Source organism: Aulostomus chinensis, chromosome 1 (assembly GCF_037954235.1).
Source record: "Aulostomus chinensis isolate RoL2024-O1b breed Wild chromosome 1, RoL_Achi_v1.0, whole genome shotgun sequence".
Taxonomy (NCBI): Eukaryota; Metazoa; Chordata; class Actinopteri; order Syngnathiformes; family Aulostomidae; genus Aulostomus; species Aulostomus chinensis.
The window spans coordinates 63,373,889-63,398,734 of NC_141320.1; the positions used below are offsets into that span (position 1 = coordinate 63,373,889).

The 24,846-nt window shown below is 43.4% G+C and overlaps 2 protein-coding genes across 13 annotated transcripts in view; one reads left to right on the plus strand and one right to left on the minus strand.

The window, feature by feature from the left end:
- Positions 1-1,957: 1,957 nt before the first annotated feature.
- On the plus strand, positions 1,958-17,127 carry LOC147272707 (bile salt export pump-like). The gene is made up of 29 exons (XM_086200077.1): positions 1,958-2,143; positions 2,328-2,416; positions 2,502-2,520; positions 3,999-4,028; positions 4,112-4,163; positions 4,246-4,553; positions 4,705-4,792; positions 5,193-5,326; positions 5,400-5,571; positions 6,165-6,289; positions 6,364-6,538; positions 6,895-7,008; positions 7,095-7,205; positions 7,290-7,415; positions 8,151-8,354; positions 8,442-8,612; positions 9,544-9,745; positions 9,857-9,926; positions 10,230-10,350; positions 10,517-10,690; positions 10,802-10,906; positions 10,993-11,154; positions 12,135-12,338; positions 12,933-13,174; positions 13,510-13,666; positions 13,994-14,191; positions 15,130-15,336; positions 15,638-15,784; positions 16,224-17,127. The coding sequence occupies exons 2-29, from the start codon at positions 2,338-2,340 to the stop codon at positions 16,422-16,424; spliced, it is 4,098 nt and encodes a 1,365-aa protein (XP_086056203.1). The 5' UTR covers positions 1,958-2,143; positions 2,328-2,337; the 3' UTR covers positions 16,425-17,127.
- LOC147272708 (beta-1,3-galactosyltransferase 1-like) overlaps positions 13,753-24,846 on the minus strand; it is a 101,725-nt gene continuing 90,631 nt past the window's right edge. For 4 of the 12 annotated variants that reach the window (XR_015112171.1, XR_015112166.1, XR_015112161.1 and 1 more), the window contains 3 exons: positions 21,893-22,070; positions 15,944-17,425; positions 13,753-15,843 (listed from right to left, as the gene is read on the minus strand). The gene's annotated coding sequence lies outside the window, so the exon portion shown is untranslated. The remainder of the gene's footprint in view (positions 15,844-15,943; positions 17,426-21,892; positions 22,071-24,846) is intronic. The other 8 variants (XR_015112175.1, XR_015112173.1, XR_015112164.1 and 5 more) reach the window with 8 other exon arrangements.

The window sequence follows — 24,846 nt, forward strand, 5'->3', positions numbered from 1 at the left end:
CACTGGACTCCTGGTTCTACAGCGATGGTCATGAGACAACACAATGTCAGAGTTTCAGGGTTGAAGTATCATGACATCACAACCTTTCAGCAAATACATTTAAGCCTTCTAGTACCAAGGTTCACACATATCCTGGTGGCAGAAAGCCCATTTTAGCCACAATCTTTCCACAATTGTTTTCTGGACACGCTGGTTAGGAAATGTGCTTCTTTGTGCTGCATCACTGCTGAGGAAAGTTAGGGTTCACAAGTGTTTGGCACGTTTATTTTGAGGGCTGAAAAGTTTAGGAATGCTTCCTCCAGTGCTCCGTTTCCTCTCTACATTCACATACAATCACACTTCCTGTCCACACCTTAACAAAACAGCCTGTGAAACGATACATCTCCTACATGCAGGAAGTATATGTCTGTTTATGGGTGCAGAGGATGTCTGTGGATTCTCCGCTCACCAGCGTTAAAGCAGATTTATTTTAACCACCAACAATATTGATTTCACAGCGTTTATGTTTCTGAATGTCTGGAAAAATTGCTATTTCCGCCACCGGATGGCAGCAGTGTTCAATTGTGTAGACTTCATTCCTCAGGATGATCTAATCTCAGGGTTCACGCTCTTTTCACTTGAGGTTTCTGAGAGCATTTGAACGCAGCACTAGGAGCCAGAAGTGAGTGACCGTTGGGACATTATCACCAGCGTGTATGCAAGTGTTTCCGTGAGCAACAATGAAAATACACAGATGTTATTTCGAATAAAGAGAGTCTAACTTTTATACACTGATGTGAATCATTTTAGGTCTCGCATGATTATGGCTGAAAATATCTCAGCTCCAATTAGACAAGAGGAATAAATGCAATTCAAGTGTTATTGTGGCTGATCTGGGGTGAGGGTGTGATCTCAGCTTCATGAACACGTTAGAAGTGTTCCAGCTGAAGTAGGAATACTTCTTATTTTTTAACATTTCTATTTTGATGATGTGGATAGTAGTTTGTGTCACTGATTAACATCTTAATGTATTTCTATTCCCATCTCCTAACAGGAGAAAAACAAGAGAAAAAATATAACACCTTGTACCACAGTTGACTCAGAACTACAGTGTTGTCATTCTGTGGTGAATACATTTTGATGGTTAATATTTATTGTGTGTTTGTTAGCTAGTGAACACGATGAACTCAGGTGGAGCTGAAGAGAGAGTTCTCAGAGTTCTAATGTCTCACTTATTCACACACATGCAATGCAATAAAAATGTTATTCAGAGTAGATATTTGGATTATTTCTGACAGAATGAAATCTCTCTGACCACCGAAGCACCAGCCAGTTTGAACAATTGAGATCATCCAGTCACAGAGAGACCAGACAAATAATCATAATAATTGTTTGGCGATCTGTGTGTAAACTAGATCAAATTGTGTCTCTGATATCTGAGAGACCAGAAATTGAACTTGAAGACCAATTGTGCAGCTTAAATATCTCAATAACAATATAGTTGAAGAATAAAAAAAACCTCAATTGTGTTTTTTGTTTCAGTCTAATTTTTGAACAGAGTGAGCGGCTCCAAGTAATTGAAGAGTCTCTAAAGCCTCTGGTCTTCATTTGAATCAAATTAGTCCCTGCTTTAATTAAAAAGTGTCTGAGCCATTTCTTTGTCAACAGTTCAAAGTGCCTAAACAGTTTGGATTATTTGTAATAAACAAACAGCTGACAAGAGAGCTAGTGTAGCAAGTTTTATAGTATTGATATTTTTGGTAGCAGTGGTGGAAAAGCCTATCAAATGCTTTGGGTGCGAGAATCAAATGACATCTGGGCTCAGGTGAATCCATCCTTCACTATAATGATGCAGAAGCAGTGTGGGTGAGTTGTTTGCTCCGGCGAGGTCACTGGCCTCTTCAGCAGCATAAACCGACAGGACACTTACCCTCAAACACAACACTCTGACCCCGAGTTCCAACCAAGCCCAGATTCTGCTCAATAAGGACACGTGAAGTCCTGCCAAGGTACACAGTGACTCCTGCTCTCTGCCAGTGACGACTACCTGCGAGACGAAAGAAGCGGCTGTGAGGGATAGTTGTTCTATCGCTCCTCTTAGAACACACGACTAGCCTCAAACAAGGATAGGAAGGATAGTCATCTTTTGAACATAAACAAGCTGGTAAGTTGCTCCTCCTTACACACACACACACACACACACACACACACACACACACACAAACAGACATGCACACGCACACACTAAATAACTGTAAGCCTCTGAAGATTCATTCATCCTCAAAGATATAGGAAGGTAACAATCCACTTGAGCGGGACTTTCTGACTGTCACGTGGGTTTTTCCCAGATGAGTTAACATGCCAACTGGATCTGTGAAACTGCAAAGCATTAAAAAACTTGGGCATGAAAACCACAGCTATGAGGGTAAAGATGAAGGTAATGCAATTAAAATGAATTTCATTTATGTGTCCATCAACATTCAGTCAAAAGGAACCATGTGTATTCCATTCCTGTGTTTCAGAACCAGCTGGCTCCTACATGTAAGTAAAGTCCTTTCATGTTCCGCTTCAAGATTGTCTGATTTATTGCATCATGAGTTGACTTTCATATGTAACGCTGATGTAGAAAATAGTACCGAGTTCGTAAAAGAGCTGCACTCATGAGGGATGCACCATTTAATGTGAGTGGCGGCCACCTCGCTCACGTGAGATTTCAGTAACTGGAGAGAGAGAGATTTGTTATCTCTGTGGAGGTCAGTGACCACGCACACGCATGTGTCGCATTTACAAGCTTTGTTTTGCATTTTCAGAGTGCAAAAACACACACTGAAGTAATGCAGGAATCATTTTGATGGAATGTATTGAATTAATGGAGGACGCATGACAAATTGGAGTTCAAAGTGTCATGAATGGGAGCACCGCCCCTTCATACATTGATTAATTAGCTGGAATCAGTTCGAGTGGGTTGGTGCTTCTCCTCACGGCTCCAGGAAGCTGTTGCTAAGATTCAAACACCCACATGCTGTTCTCTACATTTCTAGTTCATTATAAGAGAACCTGGTGATGTGACCTGCAGGTTTTTATTAATTTAGCGACTGATGCCTGCAAATTAATATTTCACCTCAGTGACATTCAGAAACTCAACTTCTTGTATGAAACATCCTGCATGAATTTATACATTTACAGCTTTCTTAGTCTGAACTGCCCCCCCCCCCCAAGACACACAAGCACAATATCATGTAAGTTTAACCCTAACCCCAGCACACCAGGGCTGTCCTCAGCACACCAAAGCCACTCATCTGGCTCGCCAGACGTACAATACGAGACGAAAAACATGAACGAGCCTCTTACTACAATAATTTACTAAAGGCATTTAACAGAGAAATAGAAAATCCTTTTTTGTGGATCTATCTTTTTGTTAATATGTAATATATTTGTTTGATTCCATAATTGGATCAGGCGGGAGAGGGACACTTGGGGTAGGAATGGACAGAATGGCTGACAGATAAATTCGTGTTTTCCTTGTGATGATTGTGTCACTTTCCTGCATTTCAAGAAAAAATATATCTACAAAGCAAAATCCATACAAAAAAGAATCACATTCAATTAAAGGAACTTGGGATCTTGCTAGCATTTTGTATTTTTGGGCTGCAGCTCACAATAATGTGTCAGGTTGGGGTCTCAAAGTGAAAAGGTCTGGGCCCCCCTGCCCATGAGAGTCTATTATTTATTCACCATGTAGTCAAGCTAGCCTACTACTGCCGTTCCATAACTTCAGGCTCCAGCAAATAGCCTACGTGGAGTGTTTCTGACTCTTGGACAGTAGGAGAAACAGTCAAATTCCTCATGGGCTACTTTTGGACTAAAACTGTCCTTTGCTATCTTATGTTCTTTCACCTCTGTTCATGGAGCTGTGCAGGGGCCCCCTCACAACTCCTGCGTCACACTTAAAAAGAAAAAATAAAACAACTCTCAAATTTAGTATACATGCTCATCAGCCTCTGTTTTCCTCTGTGCAGGACCATGAATACTGCCAGGGAGGAGGAGAAGTGAGTAACAGCACAGTGGAGGATACTGGGTACTGGGTCTGTTCCACTAATGTAGAGACTGACTGGTTCTCTCTTCCATGCAGAGCTCAAGAGAACACACAGCAACCAGCCATAAGAGTTGGCTTCTTTCAGCTGGTAAAATCCATTCTGTCGCTTCATTTCTGCTTCAGAGATGCACCCACCCCAACACCAGACTGTATTTTACATCCATGTCTAGTTCAGATTCGCCACCTGCAAGGAGGTGCTGATGATGGTGGCGGGGAGCGTGTGTGCCGTGCTGCACGGCTCGGCCCAGCCTCTCATGCTGCTGGTGTTCGGCCTGCTCACCGACACCTTCATCGAGTACGACATCGAGCTGAACGAGCTGAGCGACGACAGGAAGGAGTGTGTGAACAACACCATCCAGTGGAAGAGGAACTACACGGCATGGTACGGTCTGGTAACACCGCTGAACCAGTCATACGAGGGCTTCATGAACAATTCAGCGTGGGAGATGCTGGTGCCACTGAAGGGCAGGTCGTGTGGGTAAGAGGCTTGTGAGAAATGCACGAGATGGGTTTTCAAACGCCAACCATGATGTTAAGACGAGATATTAAAAGCTTTGACATCTGTACTGAAGCGTCGGTGTGGTTTTGCAGTACTAATGTATCATTCATGCATGCGTGCTGACTTTCAGGATTCTTAACATTGAAAATGAAATGACCAAATTTGCCCTCTACTATGTTGGAATTGGAGGAGCTGTGTTCCTGCTGGGATACTTTCAGGTCAGTATGAAGATTAAGACTCATGCACAACTCCACCAAGGTCCCTTTAGCTCCTCGGCCCCAGAATTCTTCCTTTGCCCACAATACACTTTGTCCAGATCTCTAGCATGTATGTAGCTTCCAGTCAGCCTAATGACATCACTATGACATCATTAGCATGTTTTCAGGCACCTCCATAGCTACAAAAGACAAGATCCAGCTGTTTTCAGAACACGGGTAGTACTTCATGCTGAGATTTTGGTGCATAAGTACCTCTTTAAGTGCACCCATGTAAACTTTCTCTTCTTGGCTTTCAATAGGAGGTCAGAGGTCAGGGTGTGGGTACGGTGCTGCTGCCCTGCATACTCTCCTATTTTTCATTTAACAAGTCACCCCATCACCTCTCTCTCACACCTGACAGATCTCTCTGTGGGTGACGGCAGCTGCCAAACAGGTTCAGCTCATCAGGAAGATGTACTTCAGCACGGTGATGAGGATGGAGATCGGCTGGTTCGACTGCACCTCTGTGGGAGAGCTCAACACTCGCATGTCCGAGTAAGTGAGTGAGAAATGACGATTATGCTCAGGCGTCTGCGTGTCTATTACATCGCTTCTGTCTGTGTTCCAGTGACATCAACAAGATCAACGATGCCATCGCCGATCAGGTTGCCATCTTTTTGCAGCGCTTCACCACCTTCGTCTGTGGCTTCTGCATCGGTTTTGTGAAAGGATGGAAGTTAACCCTGGTGATCGTGGCAGCGAGCCCACTGATTGGTATCGGAGCTGGCCTAATGGCTCTGGTGAGACTTGACTTCTCTTTACTCCAAATTTGACTTAATTTCCCTTGACTGACTTTCAGCTTCTGCTGATTTGTCTTGACTTTCCTGTTCGAACAGACCTGACACCTCTTCACTTCTATTATCTCTTATTTACCTTTCAAATAATCAATAAAGAGCTCACCATGATGTTTCTCTCCTCTACATTACTGCTGTGTGACTCCAGAATGCAGAAAGAGCCAGCTATGTATAAGTAGCTTGAAGCTAATAGCAAATGATGGCTAAAAAAATAGGAAAACATCTTCCATCATCTTCTTTTATCAAGCTGTGTGCTTAGTGCTCAACAAACATGTTTAAGCTGGAGTGGTAACACTTCCAGTTTGACGCTAATGAGCTGTTCTGCTGATGTTTGCTGAAAGTCTCCATTAAGTTCAAGCTTCAGATGCATAGCTGGCTCCTTTCTGTCTGGAGGTACTGATGAGTAATGAAAGAAGGTAAAACTGTCGATGTGAGCTCAAGACATGTATTTGTTAAGGCTTTTTCGGTAAAAGCACTTTCAGGGTGAAGTATGCCTTTAACAGAGCCTTCTCGCCACCGTGGTTTTACTCCGGGTCTAGTTTGTGGCTAAGCTGACAGGGATGGAGCTCCAGGCCTACGCCAAAGCTGGAGCCATAGCCGACGAGGTCCTCACCTCCATCAGGACTGTGGCCTCTTTTGGTGGGGAGCACAAAGAAGTGCAAAGGTAGGATATGCGTGATGAATGCTGAACATTATATCTTCAGTAGAAGCCAAGCGAGCTCTTCCTCTTCTCTACAGGTACGACAAGAACCTGATCTCAGCACAGCGCTGGGGCATAAGGAAGGGTTTGATCATGGGCTTTTTCACCGGATACATGTGGCTGATCATCTTCCTGTGCTACGGACTGGCTTTCTGGTACGGCTCCAGTCTTGTGGTGGACACTGAGGAGTACACACCAGGGACACTACTGCAGGTACCACACACACGTCCCGAGAAGACCCACAACAATGCAGATACGGGACGAGGGCAGGGTTGTTTGTTCAGCCCTGAAGCCAACATCATACTTCTGTCATGGTTTAATTGAGTAATTATGTTGTTTTATGAGTATTTTTCCCAGAACCCATTAATTCTCTTTTGTTATGACAAGCATGGACAAAACAGTGAAAGAAAACTGCTGCTTTAAGAAGAGAGAATTATTAGCATTTAAATACATGTCTGCATGTCTGGGGTGGAGACAGAGGAGGGGTCCAGGGTTCTAGAGGTCCAGTTCTGCCACTGGGCAAGACTCTATTTGCACGTCAATACTGCTGCCGCATTTTATCATTCCAGGTGTTCTTTGGCGTTCTGATCGCAGCCATGAACTTGGGGCAGGCCTCCCCATGTTTGGAAGCATTTGCAGCAGGTCGTGGAGCTGCAACAATCATCTATGAAACTATTGACAGAGTAGGAATGTTATTTATTTTGAGCAGAAGGGGTCTGTATTATCCACCATTCCCTCCTCTTGACCAGTGTCATTTTAAACCTGCCAGGAGCCAGAAATCGACTGTTTATCTGAAGCTGGATATAAGCTGGACAGGGTCAAAGGAGATATTGAGTTCCACAATGTCACCTTCTACTACCCTTCCAGACCTGAAGTCAAGGTATTTTGGTATTTCTTTATTCAAATTATGTATAATTTCTAAAGGCATGATGTGTCACCTGGTGTCATGTCATCCTGTCATCAGATCCTGGACCAGCTCAGTGTTGCAGTGAAGTCAGGGGAGACCACGGCCTTTGTCGGCCCCAGTGGAGCCGGGAAGAGCACTGCTGTACAACTCATCCAGCGCTTCTATGATCCTAAAGAAGGAATGGTAGATTTGAGACACGCGTTCAATAATAGAGCTCAGTAACACGTTGCCATTCTTTTATCTGTGACCTCTCCTGACAGCTCTCTCCTCCACACACTGCAGCTGCCATCTCGCTCCTTTTAAGCTTCATTCGAGTCATTTCAAAAATAACCATCCCCCCTGAGGATGATAGAAGTACATGACAATCTGTTTCCGTATTCAGCCAATTGGTCCTAACAACCTCATTTTTTTTACTTTTAGAGGAATTATAGGTCTCTCACACCTTATTTTCTTATTCCTTCCAGCCTCCAGAGAAGAAAATAGGCCTTTATAACTCTGCTTTGGGAGTTATGAAGGACTAACAACCTTATCATTTGAAAGTAGTACTGTTTAACAAAAAAAAGTACATAAGAGTACGACTGAGCCTTGGAGTGGCCATTGTTTTAGAATGAAAAGAATTAAGATAAAACTTGTTTTCTCAATTTCGTTATTTTGACACAGCATAACTCAATTCAGTGATTCAGTATCTAAGTTGTTCAAGATAAAACGCAACATGGAAGCAATACAGCATCTCTTTGCTATAAATTAAATTGCAGAGACAAGCTAGAGCTTGAGGCCTCAAAAATAAATATTTTCTCTTTTTTTCTCTCTGTCCATCATTTCCTTCTCTCTAGGGCTCAGTGACATCCTGTAATAGCTTCATCATCATCATCATCCCTTGAAGCTGCTCACTCTCTCTCTCTCTCTCCTCCTCCTCAGGTGACCCTGGACGGTCATGACATCAGAGGGCTGAACATCCAATGGCTGCGCTCGCTGATTGGCATCGTGGAGCAGGAGCCAGTACTGTTTGCCACCACCATCGCTGAGAACATACGCTACGGTCGACCCGGGGTCTCAATGGATGACATTATCAACGCCACCAAGGAAGCCAATGCATACAACTTCATCATGGACCTACCGCAGGTGAGGCACAGCGAAAGAGGGAAACGCTTTCAAAATTGATGTTGTTAAAAGGTGAAATCACTCATTTATTCATTTACATCTTGGCAGAAATTCGACACCTTGGTGGGAGAAGGTGGAGGACAGATGAGTGGTGGTCAGAAGCAGCGTATAGCAATCGCCCGAGCGCTGGTCAGGAACCCTCGTATCCTGCTGCTGGACATGGCGACCTCTGCCCTGGACAATGAGAGTGAGGCTGTGGTTCAAGAGGCCTTGGATAAAGTAGGTCTGCATGGTTCATGCCCAGAACTGATAAAAGAAAGAGTGTGAGCTCAGAGTGTTCAACATATAATGAGCTACAGACATCCCGTGAAAAAAAACATTCCATCGTCCTCCATCCGAAACTATTTGACCCAAACACACAAAGCATCACTTACTGAGCCAAACAAGCCAGAGTCTTAGAAAACATACATTGATGTGTTTGTCAGACAAGCTAAAGAACAGAAACCAGGCTGCCAGTCTTGTTCAAACGCTGCCTTCTACCTGCACTGACTGCTGATCAGCTCAGCAGCAGGCAGGTGCATCGCCAGAATAAGACACAGAAAATACAAACACCACAAGGCAGATTCCAACAGCTCAAACAAGTCAATTAGCCTGTAGTAGATTAGTCAGACGGGACAGTGCAGGACGCTGGAGTACCGCCCCAGTGTCTCTACACATTAAAATCATTAAGGAATCATTAACAACAACAACAACAAAAATGATAAATAATTATTTTACATTGTTATCATTTTATTTTGACTTGTAAAACAGATCAGAATTCCTACTCCTTCATGTATTCAAAATCAGAAACATCAATTAATAATGAGGGATGCACAATATTGGATTTGTTTCTGATCTTTTACACCTTACTTGCTGAAAATGATAGTTTGAAAACAAGTTTATGTTGTATGATAGTCACATTTTTGTGCATACAGCGAATTTCTTCATTTCCAAAACATCTGAAAATCCCCTCAATCCTACACTGACTGCAGTGTTTCCTCATTGTAAATAACAAAGACTGAGCACCAAAGATGAGAGGCAAGCAAAACTGGACTAACACAGTTACATATCTAGAGAAAGAAAAGACCATTGCTTCCAAAATTTGCCAATATGATGCGCAGATATGAATAGATTCCCAGGAAAATATGATAAACTGATATAATCCTCATAGGTGCGCATGGGGCGGACCACCATCTCCATCGCTCACCGTCTGTCCACCATAAAGAACGCTGACGTCATTGTGGGTTTTGAGCACGGCCGGGCGGTCGAGAGGGGCAAACACAACGACCTGCTGGAGAGGAAGGGCGTCTACTTCACTCTTGTCACCCTACAAAGCCAAGGGGACAAGGCCCTCAATGAGAAGGCTCGGCAGAGTGGGTGAAAATTTGGAGATGAAGCAGAAAAGCTAATCTCACTCCTCTAAAAATAAAACGCGTATTGATCGATGTCTGAGGCTGCACTGATCACTCTCTCTCTCTCATTAGTGGCTGACAGGGAAGATGAGCCAGAGAAGCTGAGTCTATCCAGAGCTGGCAGCTACCGGACTAGCTTCAGGTATTATACACACACTTCTCCAATCACCTTCTCACGTTCACCACTTGCCAATTTGCTTACTTTGTGTTTAATTTCCATTTACACGCTCCTGACTGTGCATCTAAAGCAGATTATTACACTTTGGCTGCATCATGGCAGAAACTGTTATCGTTTACTTAATTACCCTCTGATGTTGACATTTGCAGGATTTAGCTGACACTATCTTCTCTAACATCATCATCATCATCACTAGCCAGTACAAGGAGAACAACAGCCTTTCTAGAATATCCATGTAACATTTGCCTCCTCTTTTCATTTCTACAGAGCCTCCATCCGCCAGCGGTCCCGGTCCCAGCTGTCCAACCTGGTTCCAGAGTCTTCTGTTCCCATCGTTGGAGAACTCGGCCCAAGAGCCTATGCTGTGTCACAAGCAGACAAGTCAAAGGTGTGTGTGTGTGTGTGTGTATGTGTGTGTGTGTGTTGGGGGCATTCAATTCTACATGTGGGTGGTTAAAGCAGGTCACTGATAGGCACAGAACAAGAGTGTTTTGTTTGAGATGTTCCTGGTAATGTATTTAGTTTGCTCTCAGCCTCTGACTGGTTGTGTTCAGAACGCCATTCCTGAGGAGGAGGAAGAGGAGGAGCATGTAGAGCCAGCACCGGTTGCCAGGATCCTGAAGTACAATCTACCTGAATGGCCTTATATGCTTTTTGGATCTTTTGGAGCGGCTGTAAACGGAGGGGTCAACCCGGTTTACTCGCTACTTTTCAGTCAAATCTTGGCGGTGAGGTTGCAGTAGATGTTTAACTCATATGGTTACACCTTATCTATAAGCATAATAGTCTCTATTATATCTCTGTGCATTGGACTTATAAGTGTGTGTTTGTGTGTGCAGACCTTTTCTGTTACAGATCCTGTGGCTCAGAGGAAAGAGATTGATAGCATCTGCCTCTTCTTTGTCATGGTTGGCGTGGTCTCTTTCTTCACCCAGATGCTGCAGGTAGATTGGCAGACTGATTGTGTTCGTGCCTCTGTTCAAGGTTGGGGGAAAAAAGAAGTCACAAGAGAGCATCCTGTTCTCCTTAGGGCTACGCCTTCTCTAAATCCGGTGAGCTGCTAACCCGAAGGTTAAGGCGGCTGGGCTTCCACGCCATGCTGGGTCAAGAAATCGGCTGGTTTGATGATCACAGGAACAGCCCCGGAGCTCTGACCACACGTCTTGCTACTGATGCCTCACAAGTTCAAGGGGTGAGTTATAGCCTCGGTAAAAAGATAATGAGAACTTCAGTGCACCATATTTATATTGAAACATCTGTTAGACGTAGTAACATCTCAAAGAAAGACACAAAAAGAGATGCACAAAGGAAAAAAGCATGAAAAAGAAACTAAACTTAATTACTTGTTGTTGAAGCCATGTTTTAGAATTACTGACAGAGCTCACAACCTGCAGGGTCACAGCACTCCTTACACTGTTACTACCGCAACTAATGAACGCGGAGACAAGCTTGCAGGTAAAGTCTCCGTCTCAGAAACAGACTGTGTACAAACACAAGCAGACAAACTCTAACAGCTGCTTTTCAATGCTCCGTATGACCACGGCCAACAACCTACTTCATCTTTTTGGACATTTGGACAAAAGCACATTCACTGAAATAAAAATCACACCAACTGCAGCAGAGTGAAGTACAAACGGCCATCTTCATTGAGCTACTCCTGATGGGGGTTTCCTTGTTTCTGCCAGCTTCCTCAGAGTCTTTTTTCTTTGACACATAAAATATCTCAACTCTGAGATCTTTTAACTTTAACCCCCCTCCCCACTCAAAAAAAAAAAAAAAGAAAGTTCCAGAGGTGGCTTGGTTTGACATGTACCTTCAGCTGCACAGACGCGTGTGAACAAAATATTAATGATTCATGTTAAAGGAAAAGAACAGAAATACCACAGACAGCAGTAAGAGGCCTGTGATTGAGTAAAATTATGTGAATTTTTTTATTCGGGACAAAACCGACAGAGAGAGAGAGAGTAAAAAGGAGCCACTACAAAGTAGGCTGCTTCATCAGCACCACGGACAGCTCATTGGGTTTATCTCTTCACACGGCACAGTTCAGCTGCTGCTGTTGGAGATGGTTGGGGCTATGAAGTTTTTGGTAATTTTTAGATATACAAATATCTAAAATTCTACATGCAGTGCTCAGCAGCATCATCCTTCTCTCTTAACCCCCCCTAAAAGGCCACGGGCTCCCAGATCGGCATGATCGTCAACTCCCTGACCAACATCGGCGTGGCCATCATCATGTCCTTCTACTTTAGCTGGAAGCTCACGCTGCTCATCCTCTGCTTCCTGCCGTTCATCGCTCTCTCAGGTGGCTTCCAGGCAAAAATGCTCACCGGCTTCGCCAAGCAGGACAAACAGGCCATGGAGGCGGCTGGACGAGTGAGATAATGATACTGGGAACATGCTTGAACGGGAGGACTTCTAAATACTACAGTATTCTGATAATGAAGTATAAACATTACCATAGTAATCCGAATAAAACTACAGGTAAGGGGTGATATTAGCTGACTTATCTCTTGAGAGCAGCTGAACAGCAGTACCTATTTTAAGCTCTATGATTCAAGTTCCTACAGCCAACTTCAGCTTTAAGCGGTTTACCAACACTGTTGCACACTGCTGTAATCTGGTGAGGCAGCCTCCTACTGGGGCCACCCCTGTTTGGAATCTTGTCATGGTGCTAAGAGGTTCTAGTCCTCAGGTCCAGAAAGTTCACAAACTATTCAAAAGTCAATTTACTAGGAACTTCCTTTATGCTATTGTAATTATTATCTGGATAAGTACACCTCCCCCCTTGCTGAATAAAGTGGATTAAATGAAAGTTTAATGATCCCTGTGGGGAATTCTGCAGCAGCAGAAAATAGGATGTAGATAAGATCACAGCAAATACTTGATATCCTATTTTGCCCTCAAACATGAAAAACACAGGAATTAAGAGCAACTTCTATTCATCTATCTGTTGTTTCTTCTTTGCAGATTTCAGGCGAGGCTCTAAACAACATCCGCACCATCGCTGGTCTGGGGAAGGAGAGGAGTTTCGTGGACATGTTCAACACCCAGCTGGACGCTCCGTACCAAGCAGCTCTGAAGAAGGCTAACGTGTACGGCGCCTGCTACGGGTTTGCCCAGTGTGTCGTCTTCTTGACAAACTCCGCCTCATACAGGTTTGGAGGTTACTTGGTGCGACAAGAGGGGCTCCATTTCAGTTTGGTGTTCAGGTGAGATATGTCCTTGCTTTGTCCAGATGAGCTCCCTTTGGTTTGTTCTACCTTTTAAACCTTTTCTCCATCTTTCAGTGTATTTCAGCAGCTCTGAGCTCAAATTTTATTTCTTGCGGGAAACGCTTACTCTAATTTAGTGTCGCTTTCAAATTTGTTAAGTGTCTTCTAATTTGAATGCCATCAGTTAATTTGCAAGAAATAACCAGGCTTATGGATATGAACACATAAAAACAAGTTGAAACGGACGTGGACCAACAAAAACATTGTGCTGAATTGTCTCTTGCAGTGAAAAATATGTGGAAACAGTTACTTATTTGCCTCTGGTGCTGCAGGGTCATCTCCGCCATCGTCACCAGCGGAACGGCCCTCGGCAGGGCCTCTTCGTACACCCCAGACTACGCCAAGGCCAAGATCTCAGCTGCACGGTTTTTCCAGCTGCTTGACCGTGTGCCTCAGATCAGTGTCTACAGCAACAAGGGAGATAAATGGGTAGGAGGGCAGCGATTAAGCCATGTTTCACCTTGCTGCCATGTTGCCGGCTGAGCATATTAAAAATGAGCGCCGCCTGCTCTTTTAGTGATAGATGCAGAGGGGAATCCAGATGGAAAGTCAGATTTCTTATCCTTTATTGCTTGATTTTTTTTTTATTACATCAGTCTTGATGTGGAGAAAGAAGGAATAAGATTACTAGTCTCTTGTGCATTCAAAAGAACACTGTTAGCATAAAGTAAAAAAAAATGTAATTACAGTCCATGGCTGCCTCACTCACAACAAAACCTTCACACGCTTCCCTCGTTCTGTCTCCCACGTTTTCAGGACAACTTCCAAGGCAACATTGAGTTCATTGACTGCAAGTTCACTTACCCCACCCGGCCAGACATCCAGGTCCTGAATGGGCTGAGTGTGTCGGTGAAGCCCGGCCAGACGCTGGCCTTTGTGGGCAGCAGCGGCTGTGGGAAGAGCACCAGTGTGCAGCTGCTGGAGAGGTTTTATGATCCTGACCAGGGCAGAGTGGTGAGGGCGACACGCTGCTGGATGAGACACAATTTATTGACCATTAAGAGCTCCATATTGGAACAAACCCTGAGGTTGAATCCTCATAACACTTCTGAGTGTTGTACTTTTATTTGATAATTAGATTTACTTTATTAGTTCGAAATACTGTGTCTACTAAGAGTAACAGCAAGTTCGTAAGATGAGCTCCATTTCAACCAGGTAGAAAGGCTCCAAAAACAAATACAGCAGCGAGTCAGAAAGCACTTTTCTGCAAATATTTCCTTTATAAGCAGCTTCATGAGCTTTCAGTTTGTGTTGATCCCTCTGGCCTAAAGTAGCATGTTGTAGAGATGTGGATCTGCCTGGCTCAGACTGGCTGCAGCTTTTATTTTGAAGGTGAATAAAAGGAGGACACAATGAAGCTGGTGGTCTTAACAGCGTTCACCCACCAAGCTTGGAAATGTGAGGTTTAACTTTGCACCAGCCAGAATGATACAGTCACAGCAGATGCTGACCTTTCTGAAAATGTCACGTCATTCTGAAATTAATAAATCACATGTCTAGTCTGCTTTTAACGTACACTCTTGAGTTGTGCCTGGAGTGTCACTGTCTAAATGAAAAGTGTAATTTACTATGATTGAAGTCTCACATCACTTTTTGTGCTTTTAGGCGATGCTTTATGTTTTTAAGGAAAGGGAACACTTATCCAGCAGGAGTTGCAGTTTGGTGCCAGTAAGGGATCGTTGCCAAGCCTCAAATGGCCTTAATTGAGTTTGAAGTGGTTTGGAAACAAAATCCTGATTCTCTGTCTGAGATTTCAGAGTAGCACCTCAGTGGAGCGAGGAGAGAAATCACAGTATCGATGGCAGCATGATAGCTCATTAAGTGGACCGTACATCCAGACTTTGATTATAATATTGCCTTCTTCTAATGGTAAAATCAATTACTTCCTGCAGCTGATTGATGGCCATGACTCCACTCTTATCAACGTCCAATTCCTACGATCCAAGATTGGCATCGTGTCCCAGGAGCCCATCTTGTTTGACTGCAGCATCGCGGAAAACATCAAATATGGCGACAACTCGCGGGAAATCAGCCCAAATGAGGTCATCTCTGCTGCCAAGAAGGCCCAGCTTCATGACTTTGTCATGTCTCTGCCAGAGGTACTGCGTGCACTCGATGTGTGGCGTTTGACAGGTTTAGAAAACAGGTTGGCAGCAGGGTTGAAAGAGTAAGGACCATGAATAAAATAAAGAATTACATGGTGGCATAATAGACGGTATGACAGATGGTAGAGGGAGATGCTCTTTAAGTCTGGTGATGTGGGAATGAAGAGGAGCTGTGCAGGTAAATGAGTCCCAGAGCACTCCATCTTTCACCTTCCCCCATGTAATAACACTCAGTCGATGAAGTCATCACTCACACCAGAGACAATTGTATGAACAAAATCAAATGTTGTTGCAGAAATATGACACCAACGTCGGTGCCCAGGGCTCCCAGCTGTCTCGTGGACAAAAGCAGCGCATTGCCATAGCCAGGGCGATCATACGTGACCCTAAGATCCTGCTCCTGGACGAGGCCACGTCTGCCCTGGACACTGAGAGTGAGAAGGTATGGTTCGGCGAATCCTGAGCTTCGCACATCTCCTCACGTCCACAGCTGCTTCGTTTCTCCGGGCGCAGAGAGGAAGAGGAGCAGGCAGTTAATTATTATTATCATTAACATCATTATCGTTCATCACGTCTATTATTATCACCAGTAGCAGCTCACAGCTCATTCCAGCCATCCAGCAGAGCCTCTTCGACATGAACGCAGTCCGTGGGCCTGTAGATCCCCACTCAAATCACTGAACCGCTGATTCACAGGAACATACTAATGACAGTAATCAACACGTGATTCTGAAATTGCCATAATTGTACAGCTTGTGTGTGCATTTGAGAGAGATGATGATGGCTCCTGCCAGTGTGAGTCCATGAGTTCTACTTATGTGTGTGTGTGTGTGTGTGTGTGTGTGTGTGTGTGTGTGTGTGTGTGTCTCCACCTGACACAGACTGTGCAAGAAGCGCTGGACAAAGCCAGAGAGGGTCGGACCTGCATCGTGATTGCCCATCGCTTGTCCACCATTCAAAACTCAGACATTATCGCTGTTATGTCCAGAGGCTTTCTAATGGAGAAGGGAACGCATGACCAGCTCATGGCCCTGAAGGGAGCCTACTACAAACTGGTTACCACGGGAGCACCAATTAGCTAAGAGCAAGGGGACCAGGACAAACTTATGTAATGTGTAGTGTTATCTCACAAGAGAAGGAGAAGAGTACCGTACACCTGTTCCCTCTTACAGTATTTATTTTGCCATGAAAAGAGGTGCTGTGTTTTAAGACAGTTTTTTGGTGTCTTTGTTATGTTGTCCATGGTTCATCTCCTCCATGCTGGTTCTGACCCACTGCTCATTCCCCCAAAAACTCACAAATCAACCCACTGTAGTCCATAAATCTCAATAAAACTACACGTCCTCAGGTAAAACAGATTCAAAACAGAATCCAATTAAGCATTTTCTCCCCTTTTCAACCTTTATGCTCAGCTATGGTAATCCCTGCTTGCTGGAGCTTCATATTTAGCATAGCAACAGGAGAATGAGGTGATTATTTGAAGGGATTGTGAATTTAATGAAATATTCAGCCGTTCCTCTTAACAACTTCAATTCATCTTATTATATCCAGCAATTTAATTTACTTCAATTTAAGTTCCTTGTTAAATATATATTGTAATTGCAATGCTATTCTTTTTCTATTATTTATATGTAAATTGAATAAAATCACCAATACCATCATAGCTTGGTTGTACTACTGAAATGACCATTTAAATATGTTGTAGTGCTATCAAATACATGCTAATATGAACTATAAACACATTTATTGAATGCATACTGTAATTAAGCAGTTTGCAGGACCTCACCAGTGTGTCGTTGTGTTTTCTTCCTGTTGCTGCTTTGTTGAGTCCTGCTCAGATGACCAGAGCCAACGAGAATAATAAATGTAGTTTTATATGATCTGTTTAGCATATTAAACAGATGAAACAGAGCTAACAGGAGACTCATAAAGATGATGATCAAGCAGTGAGTCTACGCCTACACAGTCCAGAGATGACAACTAATCAGCCACATTAATGAAATCACCTGCATGGATCTGCAACGAGGGCAGGGCCTTGCCTCGCGGTGCCTTCAAGGACTCTCTCTGGAACTCTTCATTTGTGCTTCAGAAAAAACAAACATGAAGCATAATTATTTAGCATGCACGTACATGAAAGGATCTCGTGAATCAGATGAAATTATGAATGGCAGGGTGAACTTGAAAGTTGCAGAAGCTTGCAGCCGTAAAAGAAGCAGAAATAAGCAACATGGAATACATCTCTTAGTCATATTATAATTAAAACTGAGGGTACAAAGAATTCTTAAGCTTTATACTTTCCTTTCATTTTTCCTTTTTCATCCCAGCTGAATTTAATCATTCCTTATTTTTCAAAGGAGCATTGACAGAAATGTGTGACTAACTAGCTCGACTGTAGCACATGTAGCTCTTGCTGCCTTGAGATTGTGTTTACAAAACTGTTCACATGAGATTGTGAAGGCCTCAAGAGTGATCGTTCTTATGGATTCTTTCCATGAACCTGATAAACACGTGCTCACTTGAAGGCAGCATGAAACCACTGAGCACCAACTTTGTCAGCATGTTAGCATTCCTGGCTAAAATGTGCTACTGTTACAAAAGCATGCAAATTTGAACGGTTGACATTGTCTCGACTGGCTGTCTAAAAACTGTCAGCCATTTTGATAATCAATTCCTTAGTGATTCATTTACTAGTTAGTTTAATTAATTGGGATAATTACATTATCTCATAACTATCTCAGAGTAAGCGAAATAGCTCGTTTTCACCTGAGCATAAGAATCCAACCAATCAATATGTAAAGATACAATTTTTGTTCTTAAATTTGAATAATATTTAATTAACATCAGAATTTTTCAACACTATAAATTTTGCCATTTTTGCCTCAACACAATACATTTCTGTTTTCTAGTCCATTCTAGTCCACAGTCCTATTACATGAAGATAAAACTACTTTCACAAAAAACAAAAACAAGGGCACAAAAATGGTGGCGGTCATGATTACAAAAATAAAGCCAGTTTCAGTCTCGGCGCTGATATGAATACAAATATCATGCTGTCTACAGCAAATCCACTTAGAGGTATCCTTTGATAAATCCTGTTCTAGGTAATAAGCTAAAACATGTAATAGTGGCAATGAGGTCATTTTACAGTAAAGCAGGAATTTGTATTTCTAGGTGTCAATCCGTTGACAAGATGATAGGACTGTAATACAAGCAGAGAAGCGCTGTCAGTGTTAGTGAAAAGCAGCACAACAAAACAGCATTAAAACCTGCTGCTCAGAGACGCCTTCCACTGGGATACATGTGGTGATAATACAGCGGCGCTTCCTGTGTTGTGAAGATAATGCTGCATGGCAGCATTTCGGCTTAGCTGCTCACTTCCTCAACCATGAATATGCAGTTTGATGGTATAACACAGCTACTTAAGACCACCATGACCAGACTGATTCTTAACTCTGACAGGGATATTTAATCCGATGCAGCTGCCAGATCCTCTATTCTACATAGTCGATGCCACTGTTTGTGACAGCTGTGCCGTCAGGAGTGCAGATGTCAGAGACACTGCATCAGTTAGTGGTAATATGTGATCACACCACACGGACCTCAGGGAAATTGAGTCTTTAATCACGACATCTCCAGACCTGGACTCTTGGTAGATTAGCATTCCTCAGATGCAATCTAATCTCACAGCTTCTCCTGCCAATTGATTCAGCGAGAGGACACTGTTTGACTTTGTGCCATGTAATGCCGATGCAATTCTGATTGATGAAAACAGGCGCCCATGACTGAGTGATGGGTGTGAGTGTAAGCAAGCGCCTCAGTGTGTCCACAGTGTCATATGCAGGGCAACAAAAGGAACACGCTATTTTCTCTCCCTAAATCTTGCCTGACGTGAAAACTATGCTCATTAAGATCAACACAAATTTACTGCAGGTAAACACAAGTTAGTTGGTGAAGCACCTCTCATAATTACATCTCCCCTTAATTTCCCACAAGGATCATTTGTTTCACTGCCTCTCCGCTCTGGACTAACGTACTGGACGTCTCTCCTAAAGATTTAAAGCGCTGACCGTCAAGAAGGCATAACAGCTCGCTGAGACGATGCCCAGCAAATTGGTTAGCTCAGAGGAGCAGTAAATAAGATGGAGGAAACCCTTGTTTTTCCCGGTGTCAATAAATTGCTAGCCTTCAGGCGGAGGAGTCTCGAGTCAGAATTCAAATGCACTGGAGAGTCAGGAGAAGAGGAAACGACGACTTCCTACAGCACAGGGCAGCACATCATGACTGGGTCCATGCAAACAACGACAAAAGCAAACATTAGTTGATGAAAATTAAACCGAGCCCTCAAAGCTGGCAGAGCTGCTGACTTTAACGCTGGCACTTTGTCATCTTCATGTTGCGTCGGTCTGTTATAGTTTAATTTCTTAACCGCAGGAAATCTTGACTTCTCAACTCAGAACATGTTTTTTCCAGACTTCTGAGTTGTCTTAAATGCCACAAAGGTCTTCAGTACAAGATGGGAAGGGCTGCTGTCTAGCACGCTAACATCAGCAAATGTCAGACACTTATCTTTTTGCATCATTTAAGTTCTTTTTTTGAATATTTGACATTAAAATACTTAAATACAGCAAGTTTAAGGCATCAGTGTATAAAGTGACAGCAGGGCGGATATATTCCATCCATGAGTTTGTGATACTTCACATCATACTTCAGGGTTTTCATCTGTTGAAGTGTACCGTTAATGATATGCATGCTTGACCTTTCATTAGCGCAATAATAAGCATAGCTGCCTGTACAATGAAGAAGTTGCTCTGTATTTTCTTGCAGCTTTAAAAGAAATGAAAAGCGGCATCAAACCTGCTCTCCTCCACAGGGACAGTCAGCATAAAACTAAAACTAGAGCGGTCATTGTAAAATAAAACCACACCTGAAGATGTATCACTAACCCGATGGGAGGTGAGACGGCACTCTAATATAATATGAGCCTAATTCCATCATAGCTGATGATAGTCATTACCATTTAAGCTCTCCATTATCTTTATTATTACATCACCAGTAACAGAGGAAGCAAGAGCACGCGGAGAGGAAGGAGAAGGTCCCGTAATGATTAGCTTGTTAGTAATTAACAGCAGCGTTGAGAGAAGACATACAGTAGAGAGGGTGGCCCATGATCTCACGAGGGCATGTGGATTTTTGTATGATTTAAAGATGGAGTAAATGCCTGGAGGCTAACTTTTAGAGAGCTCCGGCACACGCTCAGGAAGTAGCACAGAGATTAGCATGACATTCGAAAAAGCTGTGAGCAAAATCTCATTATTGTTAATCCTGAAACGTGAACAATAACGCATCAGCTGTCCGTGGCCAGGATCTGGGCTGATAGACGCATCTGCTGAACCAGCCTGACACACTTGTGCACTTTGATTCAATATTCAGAAAAACATAACCTTCCTTCCTTGTCTTACCTTGAAACAGACGTTTTTTCATCAGCTTCGATGTAAAAGTGTCTTCCATCTTATTAAATATCCTGCTCTCTGGACAGATTTGTAGATGTATTATGCTAATCATGAATAATGAATGTTTTGTACTTGGGATATTGAACATTTTGCACATATTATTTTTTGTGATTGAACCATTTTTGAGGCACAAAACCCACATCTCATTTTTCTGCTCACATGTGCATTTTCAAAACTCATTTCCTGGATTTATATCCATCAGGTAGCTGGAGACAAAACTACAAATCACCGCTGATGTTGCTGGGATGCTGCAGGATAGCTACAAGAGGCACCCTCATACCTTGACAATATGTTACTCTTGCACCACCTCGAGAGGTCACAGCAAAACAAACAATGAATTAAGAGCTGATCTGTTTGGATGTGTGCAGACAGAGATCCCTAATGAACAGATTTGTTTTTCTGCTCCCAGACTACTTGAAAGAATCATTCTAATGAATCAAGGTAAGTCTATATGTCTGTAAAGTTCATTTTCTCAGTAATCTAAAGGCCTTAAAATGCTCTGCGACTCAGAACAATCAATAAGTGTTCACGAATGATTAATCACCCACAGAGATGATCATTTGAGATGATATATCCACAGAACCCTGGAACGACCTTTTCCTCTGTATATTTTGGAATAAGTTATGTTGAGTTTGGGACTGCAAGATACACATTTTAAATTCTCTAAATGAGCAGAGTTGCGTTCAGAGCACTGCAGCTGCCTCAGGTAAGCTGAGACATTCACATTTAAATTTCTGCAGGCACGTCGTGGAGGCTCTTTAATCAGGCAATGTAAGCAGCTCTCCTTGCATTAAGCAGAGGGCCCTTGTCACCTTAGATTTGCAGTTTCCTAAATAACAGGGTTGTGTTTTTTTTAAATCAAGGTGATTATTTTGTATAATGGATTTCCTGGTGGATCTGGTTTATTCAGTGCAAAGACGTGAATCTTGCTAATGTGCCATTTGGCATTTATGAATAAAATCTGCATGCAGTGCCTGCCTTCATCTTTCACACTTGTTTGTTTATATTACATGAAGCTGAGCAACTCAGTGGAAAATTACCTGAAGATCATGAAGAGGATAAAAGCAGAGTCCTGCAAACATGCGCTCCAATCTGGACACCCATCAGATCGGATCCACGTCTGAGCGCACGCAGCTCTTTGGCCTTGGATGTTGCTCAGATAAGAACACGTGTCACACGTCGGTGAAGATGGGCATCTCAGAGACAAACTACCACCACCTGGGAAAATAAGTTCATTCAGTCTGTGTGGATGGACTCTGCTCGCTCATTAAAACATTTTCATTTTCTGTTAGTTCACCCTGAACAAGTGGAAGGCCCTCATTTTTATTGCTCAGCATTTGTTCCAGTACCTTTCATTGAAACACAAGCGTCCCTGACCTCACCCTTACATCAATTAACAGATCAAATTTGGCTGCAGGCCTGCTTCTTTTACAGAAATACTGAATGTACTGCATTCTATTGCACTTTTCTAGTCCACTGATCAATCCTACACTGTTAGAGAAGGAAAGAAAAGCCGTTAGGGGTTCAGTTGCTCACTCAGGTGAAGTTAGTGCTTCATATACCACACTCCAAATCACCAGGGGGCAGCATTTTACCAGAGTGTTTGGGTGTGCGGTAACTACTCATTGGTTATGTATGGTAACACCGGTCTGCGTGTGTATGTGTTGGGTGCAGCCTGATTATCACTTCCTAACAAACAAAGTGGTATTGCAAGACGCAATGGATCCTTGCACGCTTAATCTGTCACTTAAGAACAATAATGCAGTGTTCTTTTACGTATGCTTAAATTCTGATTGATCTTGGGACTATGTCTGGAGAATTCGGGATTTTTAATAAGTAATCACAGCTGCTGTGTCTAAATGTGCTCAGTACATCTCACTCTTGAGAGGCACATGTTTGATCATGCAACAGATATTTAGCCAACTCAGAGGAAAGACACCTGCAAACTCAAAACACTCCAGTAGATGCACACCCAGGCTAAAGTGCAGGAGGAAATACACATGAATTCACTCGATAAACACTCATTGCAGTGCAAATTGAAAGGCAAAAAAACAGCAATTCAAGCCACAAGACCTCCCTACTGACCCCCATAATCAGTGGCAGCACCCTGCAACCGAAACTATTGCAAGAAAAGGTCACTGGAAACAATTGTGATCATTTATTTTAAAGTGCAATACCCCAATTTATCTCCTTCTAGCTTCTCAAGTGGGAGTATTTGCTGAAATTCACAGGTTTGAGAGAAAGTTAAGTCAACATGTTTGGATTTTTTTAAATTTCAAGGAATAACACTCACTCTTCCACTTATTTCTGACGTTTTGACAGACTATTATCAAATATAGTTATCGAATGCAGCCTTGCAGTCCTGCTATGATGTTTTCATACCAGTTGTCTTAGAAGTGTAGAAAAGCCCCAGGACCTGATGGCATCTCCTCAGCAACACTGAAGCACTGTGTCATCCAGCTGGCACCATTTTTTCACACATCTTCAACCAATCTATCTATGAATGTCATGTGCCATCCTGTTTCAAGACATCCATCATCGTCCCAGTCCCAAAGAAGGACAGGGTAACGTGCCTGAATGACTACAGACCTGTCCCTCTGACATCTGTGGTCATGAAGAGCTTTGAGAGACTCATATTGTCCTTCTTCAAACCAATCACCCACCTCCTCCTGGACCGCTTACAGTTCACCTACAGAGCAAATCACTCTGTGGACAATGCTATCAACCTTAGCTTCCACCACATACTCCAGCATCTGGACCAGCCGAGCTCCTACATCAGGGCCCTGTTCATGGATTACAGCTCAGCCTTTAACACCATCCTCCCAGACTGTCTGCACACTAAGCTGCTACAACTGCAGGTACCCTGCCCCATCTGTGAGTGGATTACCAACTTTCCCACCAACAAGAAGCGACAAGTGCGGGTTGGCAGCCACCTGTCTGCCCCCCTCACCACCAACACTGGAGCTGTGTCCTCTCCCCTTGTCTGTTCTCCCTGTACACCAATGACTGCACCTCCAGCCAGACTTAACCATCAAGCTGGTTAAGTCTGTGGACAACACTGCGGTCCTGGGCCTCGTCAAGGACAACAATGAGGCAGCTTACAATAACATGGTGTCGCAGCTGGCAGCATGGTGTACACTTTATAACCTGGATCTAAACATCAATAAGACAGTGGAGTTGGTCATGGACTTCTGTAGACACTCACACCCCCCACTTCTCATCTACAACACTGCAGTACAGGTGTAGGACTCTGAAGCTTCCGGGCACCACCGTTACCAGTGACCTGAAATGGGAGACACACTCATCTGAGGTCATCAAGCGGGCGCACCAGAGAATGTTCTTTCTCAGGCTGCTCCGCAAGATGAACATCTCCCCTGAAGTTTTCACCCAATTCTACAGAGCCGTCATTGAAATTGTCATCACCTCCTCCATCACTGTGGTGCCCCGATTCCTCTGCCCGCACCAAGAACAGACTGGAACGTATTGTGCCAACAGCCAGTCGTCTCATGGTCCTCGAACAGGAGCCTGTGTGTGTACTCCATGATGCAGAAAGAGGCAGAGGGCTAGAAGGACAGTGGGGGACCAATCACAACCAGCTCACTTCCTGTTCACAACCCTCCCATCAGGCCGCAGGTTCAGGTCCAAAGACCAAAACAACCAGATACTTAAACAGTTTTTTTTTACCAGGCCATCTCCCTCCAAAACAAACCACCTCGGTCCACTACCCCCTACCATTCCCAAAAACACTTAAAACGACAGGAGCACACACCCCCATCTCTGTATGCACCATCCATGCAAGAGGTGTAATACTGAGGCATGAAAGATGCACAATGCATACCAAAAGAAATGTAAAAAAACAAGAAATGAAATATTGAATACGGCACTGAACCAGAAATTGGCTCTAACACTGTGTTTAATGAATGTGGCGCTGTTATGCCAGGTCAAATTCCTGGGTATGTTGTACATTTAGCAAATAAAGAGATTCTGATTCTGA

Excerpts from the sequence above, each read along its gene's own strand:
- LOC147272707 (XM_086200077.1), top strand. The coding sequence starts at position 2,338 with ATGCCAACTGGATCTGTGAAACTGCAAAGCATTAAAAAACTTGGGCAT. Across the intron at positions 8,355-8,441 it reads TCATCATGGACCTACCGCAG|AAATTCGACACCTTGGTGGG; the intron begins GTGAGGCACAGC and ends ACATCTTGGCAG. Across the intron at positions 13,175-13,509 it reads CATTTCAGTTTGGTGTTCAG|GGTCATCTCCGCCATCGTCA; the intron begins GTGAGATATGTC and ends CTGGTGCTGCAG.